General features: G+C 50.9%; 2 protein-coding genes across 11 annotated transcripts in view; both read right to left on the reverse strand.

Annotated features, from left to right (window-relative positions):
* The window catches only part of Smdt1 (single-pass membrane protein with aspartate rich tail 1), a 3821-nt gene extending 2793 nt beyond the window's left edge, over positions 1–1028 (reverse strand). Inside the window, exon 1 of the mRNA XM_010634422.3 lies at positions 602–1028. Coding sequence (XP_010632724.3) covers positions 602–787 — 186 coding nt within the window. The 5' untranslated portion in view covers positions 788–1028. The remainder of the gene's footprint in view (positions 1–601) is intronic.
* Pheta2 (PH domain containing endocytic trafficking adaptor 2) overlaps positions 1020–6756 on the reverse strand; it is a 34898-nt gene continuing 29161 nt past the window's right edge. For 3 of the 10 annotated variants that reach the window (XM_010634427.2, XM_033766195.1, XM_010634429.3), the window contains exons 2-3: positions 5358–5430; positions 2093–3549 (exon numbers count right to left, since the gene is read on the reverse strand). In XM_010634427.2, coding sequence (XP_010632729.1) covers positions 2756–3549; positions 5358–5430 — 867 coding nt within the window. In that variant the 3' untranslated portion in view covers positions 2093–2755. Of the gene's footprint in view, positions 1031–2092; positions 3550–3784; positions 3811–5357; positions 5444–6577; positions 6751–6756 lie in introns of those variants that run through there. The other 7 variants (XM_010634433.2, XM_010634431.2, XR_004518111.1 and 4 more) reach the window with 6 other exon arrangements.

Here is a 6756-nt window from a genome sequence, read left to right on the forward strand (position 1 = left end):
AAAAAAAAAAAAAAAAAAAAAAAAGAATCCTACACGCTTTCTCAGGAGTGCAAGTCACATGAATTGAATATTAGAGGTCACAATTTTAAAATATAAGGCCCTGGGCCGGGGATTTAGCTCAGTGGTTCCGCTGCCTGCCTTGCAAGCACAAGGCCCGGAGTTCGAGCTCTGGTACCAAAAAAGAAAAAAAATATATATACACACACACACACATTTGTATGTAAGGACCTGCCCAACGTTCTCTTTACTTACAACCAATTCATTATCGCGTCAACTGAACGGCACTCAAGAGACTGTATGTGGTTATCTAAACTCAATGCATAAAGCTGAGTCTCCAGACATCAAAGGATAAACTAGTGCAAAATACAAGGTCTATCCTTCAACTTCCGCCTCTAGAGACCCTATTCAACACCGGCTTTTTAACCTTGGTCTCACATGTAAAAATTACTAACCCTCTAGAGCAAGAATGTCTTTGGCCCGCCCCCCCATTCTATGGAGAGCCCATGATTAGTCTCTGCTCTTGTCAATCAGCGTCGGTCTGCATTCACTGCCGCTATGATTGGCCGTGGCCCCTTCACCCCGCCTCCAGGCAAAAACTCACTTTCACCGGTTTGGGCAAAATGGCGCCGCTGCGGCTAACGATGATTGACCTCGACGGTACCAGGCTCCGACCTGAGCCACCCTGTACGGCGGGGACATCGCCACCTTTCCTCAACTTCGGCCCGCTTCGGAGAGTCCCGGATCGGAGAGGTGCCAAAGCCAGCCAGCGAGCCCCTCCTGACGCCATCTCCCAGCTCCGCCCCTCTCCCCGGAACGCGCACCCACCCACTCGGCGCTGGCGCTGCCGTCATTTAGGCACCGCCCCCAGTCTCGCGATGTGTGGGAGCACACGAAAACCCCATCCTCACACTTGCGCAGTGCCCGCACTTCCGGTGGCAGTGGAAGAGGCGAGTGTAGCCCGCCCCGCGTGATGACGTCACGTACACGATGCCGACGCCCATTTCCGCTTCCCACCCGGACCTCCTGGTTACTGTTGAAATAAATTTAAGGAACAGAAATGTGTAATAATGACAAAACTTTAGAGTTTGAATCGTATAAGAAACATTGTAACAATAAAAAAGTTAACAAAGGCCTATACCCGTAGGCCCTGTGTACCGGCCAGCAGGCTGCAGGCCTCCTGTCCAGGTCTGACAAGCCCAGTGGAAGAATGGCCCCAGTGGAGGTTATACCACCGAGAAGCCTCGGTATTGGTGTCCATAGCTGTGGCCCTCTTCATTTGTATAAACAGTGCTTGTAATAAACGAATAATAATTTTTAAAACTATATACTGTAACGGTAAGAAACATAATAAAGCCTACAGTATCTGTGTATAGAATAAAGTGCAGTGGGCTATATAGGTCCCATACGGGACAAGGAAACAAGTTGAGTAGAACAGAACCTGGGCAGGGCCCAGGATGGTTTCTCAACCTCCTAGGGATAAGAGACTCTTGAGCCTCAGCCTTAGGCCTACCTGGGTCCTGGTCTGGTTGCCTAAGCACCCAATAGGGAGAGAGAACTTCGGAAAGGGGAGATTTTGAGTTTGGGTAAGAGAGAAAGTCTGAGCATGCCTCCCATCTTCCCACTAGCCACTGCCACCACACTCATACAGCAAGAGGCTGGCCCCAGCCCACTTGCCTCTCAGAACTATAGGAAGAAAAAACATGGCACTGTGCTAGGGAGGAGCAGTGAGGGTTCTCGGCAGGTAAACTCTAGGGAGAAGCAGGACTGGGCCAGAGTTCCCAGGTGGTTTGTTTCACCTGCAGCTTCAGGAGTAAGAACACTTTCGTGGAAGTCCAGCTGGGAGAGAAGGGTTTACCACAGAACACTGGGAATCTTGTGTCCAAGCTTCTAGAATTCCCAGAGCCAAAGAAACAAGCTGCTTTTCCCCAGGGAGCCACCCAACCTCCCTGCCTCCCCACCACCCCAACCTCCATCTTGGCAGTGGCGAGAGCTGGAAGCTGAGGACAAAGGATGGGAAGGTTTTCTGGTTACTCAAAAAAAAAAAAAAAAAATTAACAGTATGGGCTAGGGATTTAGCTCAGTGAAAACTGCCTGCCTCACAAATACAAGGTCCTGAGTTCAATCCCCAGTACAAAAAAAAAAAAAAACAACAACAAGCTAACAGCCCCACAAAGTCCTGCACCATCTATTGTCAGGGCACCCAGGAAGAGTAGAAGAAATAAATCCCTCTTATGGGTAAAAGGCCCTCTCCTACGAAGGGCTCCACCCAAACTAGAGAAGGGGGGTGGGGTGTATGCTCACCTTTCCTGCCCCCTCAGGAGGAGCTGGGCCCAGGAATTCCTATGACACATAAATCCCCTTTCTCAGATAATCTGTGGCCAAAAGAGTTAAATGAATGTAAGACTCCCTGTGTTGGAAACCATGACCATAGGTTCCACTGTGCAGGTCAAAAGGAGGGCAGTTCCTTCACTTTGTTATCACTTTGTTAATGTCCAGCACAGAGTCCTGTGCAGGCCACCTTTCCTCTCTGGGCCTCAGGAAACAGCAGTTGGAAGTCATAGTTCATCAGTCCCCTTCAGGCACAAGGGAGGAGTGGAACCCCGAGAAGGTAGAAAGAACAAGAGGGAGCAGATGCCCCTACCCCATCACCCTACTCCCGGCAAAGTAATCTTGCAAACGAGTAAACACTTAACTCCTGAACAAGCACCCGGTGTCTTGACCAGCAGGACACAACCAGAATTCACAGGGCCCAGGCTCAGGGTTTATCCTGGCGCCTGCATCCTGACTGCTTTCCCTGGGCCCTCTGCTGCCAACCCTGCCTCAGCTTCAAGATTTCTTGGCCATACCATTCATGCAGGGTGGAGAAGCAGGAGGTCTCGGGGGACACAGGGCTCTGCCCCCTGCCTAGGAGGAGGCTGGTGGGACCCTGCAACTCCCACTCAGGCAAATCTTGCCCTACTAGCCTGCAACCTCCCCCTTCCACAGTGCCCAGGGGAGTGCAGTCCCTGGGGAGAAAGTGACTATTTTCCAGGCCTGGAGATCTGCTGTCAGGTGCCTGTTGCTTTTGGCGGCTGGCACCAGCCTTCTGGGATGTGCAGCGATGCATGGCTAGGCTCCTTCGGGCATCCTGCAGCTGGCTCTCCAGCTCTCGTACCACCAGCCGCATGTAGCCAAAGCTGGCCCGGGAGAGTGCCTTCACCCAGGCCTCCTGGGCCACCTGCCCATCTGCTGCCAGCAGGTGTGGCCGCACTCCAGGGACGTCGAAGTGGATGGCGAAGGCGAACTCCTCGGGCATGGGAGCCTCAGCCAGCTCCACTGTGCAGCCCTCAAGCACCACCAGGCTCAGTGGGGCCCGGCCCTCCCGACTCTCAAAGGAGAACAGCAGGTTACCCTTGAGAACAAACCAGCATCTTCTGCCAGTACCGCTGGGAGTAGGGGGGGCCCCAGGCCCCCCCCAAGTGCGCAGGAAGCCCGTGTAGTCTGCTGGGGAGTCACTCAGTGCATAGTGGGCCACGCTCCTCTTGTTCAGCTTCATGGCTCCCACAAAAACTGAGAGGTGAGAGAGGTGGCAGTGGATTAGAGAGGGAGGCAGCTCCAATGGGGAAAGGCGCTGGCTTTGGCAGACCTGGTCCCCAACCCGAGGGCCTCTACTCCCCTACTGTGTTCCTGGGGCTCCTGGTTTGCATCTGTGAAATGGGTGAGTCTCCCTGGCTTTTTCTCTCAAAGGGATGTTGTGAGGGCCATGCGGAAAACAGGACATTAGGCCGGGCATGGTGGCACACACCTGTAATCCCAGCACTTGGGAGGCTGAGGCAGGAGGATCACCATGAGTTCGAAGCCAGCCTGGGCTACATAGTAAATCTGAGGCCAGCCTTGGCTACACAGTGAGACCCTGTCTCAAAAAAACAAAAACTCAAATGAAAAACTGGATATTAGCTGGGTATGGTAGCACACGTGCCATCTCAGCACTCTGGGAAGCTGAGGCAGGAAGATTGAAAGTTTGAGCCCAGCCTGGGCAACTTAGCAAGATCTTGTTTCAAAATTTTAAAATAAAAGAGAAAGGACTGGGGATGAAGCTCAGCACTCCTCGGGCTCATGCACCAGTACCCACCCACCCCCTTAAAAACTGAACAGTAGAATACTCAGGCAAAGATAATGTTATCGTCTCCTGCCAGGAGGCTTGGCAGGACCTCAAAGCGGCTTTCTCTTAACTTGTTTTTAAATTTTTATTAGTACATGTTTACCATACATGATAATTACATTCCTTGTGAGGAGTTAGTACGTATACGTGACACATCTTAATTCCTTTTATGTCTCCTTCCCCTTTTCTCCCTCTCTCTCAATGTGGCTTTTTAAAATCCAAAGAAATAAGCTAAAGTGCACACACACAGTCCTGGCACTCTGGAAAGCTGAGGCAGGAGGATCAAAAGTTTAAACCCAGCCTGGGCAACTGAGTGAGACCTGCCTCAAAAAAAAAAAAAAAAAAAGGAAAAGGAAAAGGAATAAAAGCAAAGTGCTGGGGCTGTAGCCCAATACGAAGGACCTGGGTTAAATCCCCAGTACTTCAAAACAAAACAAAAAAAAAAAAACAACAGAAAAATAGAAATAGATACCCAGCTAGGCATGGTAATGCACACCTGTGATCCCAGCACTTCGGAGGCTGAGGCAGGAGGATTGCCACAAGTCTGAGGCCTAGGCTACATAGCAAGTTCAAGGTCAGCCTGAACTGTATAGCAAGACCCTGCCTCAAAAAAAAAAAAAAAAAAAAAAAAAAAAAACAAAAAAAAAAAAAAAAAAAAAAAAAAAAAAAAGAGAGAGAAAAAAATAGATCCCAGCTGGGCTGAAAGCTTCAACTATCCCCTAAACTGGGCACCTCTCAACTCTCTGAGGACAAACCTCCAGGGTTTCCATGACCCTCCTGGGCCTCCAGTGGCTGCTCCTTGGTGTAGGGCACCATTGACCTTCAGTAAGAACCTGCAGCCTTCAAAGCCAGACAAGTGCAGGCCGGGGCAGTCAGCCTCCCCAGTGGGGGCTCAGATGGGGACCCACTCTGTAACCAAGAGTGCGGCGCCGGCTCAGGTCCAGTGAGGGCCAACCATACCACTGATGTTGCTCAAGGACCCTATGTGGCACCTCGTCCGATTTTTTTTTTTTTTGGTACCAGGGATTGAACTCAGGTCCTTGAACTTACAAAGCAAGCGCCAGAACCACTGAGCTAAATCCCCAGCATCATCCATTGTCTTTACTCTTGGAAAACAGAGACCAGGAGCAGCGGAGGGCTGCTGCCATGGTCGCATGGCCAGTGAGTGGCAGCACTTGGTGTGGAGTCACTCTCATCCTGAGGGGGGCGCACTTACCAACAGAGCTCACGGGGCGAGGCGGGGTCTCTTGTTTGGCCACACAGTTCAGCCAGCGACTGTTCCCAGGAGCCTGCGAAACAGTTCTGGAAGGATGAGAATTTGTACTCTTCCCTCTCAGAAACTACCACTGCCCCAGGAAGCCGCCCCAGGCCTCGTATTCCTCCACCCATCCACCCAGGCCAGGCTCCCATGAGTGAGGCCAAGGACGGGTTCCTGTGATTTTGACCTTCACTCCTCAAACCCCTGATTCCTTCCCACTGGGGTTGGGTCACAGTGACACGCTCATAGCTTCCTGCTTTTCCTTCTAGCACTTGTCACACAGTTTATTTGTAGGCTTTCATTCAAATCACCTAATCAGAGAAGGCTTGCCTGATCACCGTGACGAGGTGTCCCGATCTAAGGTCACTGACCAGCAGAACTCTTATTTTGGGTCTTCCCTCCTTCACTCCACAATGATCTCCTTTGTTTGTTTTTTGCAACAAGGTCATACTATGACTTGAACTCACTATGTAGCCCAGGTTGGCCTCATCCTTGCAGGGATCCTCCTGCCTCAGCCTCCCAAATGCTGGTATTACAGATATGCACCAATACACCCAGTCCCCACAGTGGTCTTTGTGTTTACTCTGCCGTTCCCAGCCCCAAAATGTCTAGGGTCAGACTTGGGCTGGCTTCCAAAGGCACCCTGTGTGCAACACCGTGCAGGGTTCCGTGAGGTCCCTGGCAGATTTTTGTTGAATTCATGGGACAACATCAATGTATATAACAAAGTCCCCCATCCTCACAATGTAAACAAACAAACATAAAAAGTAATGACTAGACATAGTGGCACACACTTGTCATCTCAGCCCTCTAAGTGGCTGAGGCAGAAGGGTTTCAAGTTTGAGCCCTGCTTGGATCATTTAACGACTTAGCGAGACTCTGTCTCACAATTAAAAATAAAAAAGGGCTTAGCTCAGAGCGAAGGCCCAGAGATCAATCCCCAGTATCTAAAATAATAATAATAAAGCGAATAAAATAGTAATTAATAAAAACAATAAAGAGCTGGGCGTGGTGGTGCATGCCCACAATTCCAGCACTGGAAAGGCAGAGGCAGGAGGATTGTTGTGAGTTTAAGGCTGGGCCGGGCTGCATAGTGAGTTCAAGGCCATCCTGCACTGCAAAGTGAGACTCTATGTCAAAGAAAAAAGAGAAGAAAAGAAAAACAACAAATAACATACAGACCAGTAATGGTGAGGGCTACGGAGAGAAAGAAGCAGGCCCTGGGACAGAGGAGGAGCAGACCCCGTCCAGGTGGCTGAGGAAAAGCCAGGGGGAGTGGGCTGGGCGCGTGTCCGGGACCCAGGCCTCCCGGAGTCTTCCGTTCGGGGCCCAGATCGCCGCGGTTCCCGCCACGTCC

Source organism: Fukomys damarensis, unplaced genomic scaffold, assembly GCF_012274545.1.
Source record: "Fukomys damarensis isolate Sample0158 unplaced genomic scaffold, DMR_v1.0_HiC HiC_scaffold_19, whole genome shotgun sequence".
NCBI lineage: Eukaryota > Metazoa > Chordata > Mammalia > Rodentia > Bathyergidae > Fukomys > Fukomys damarensis.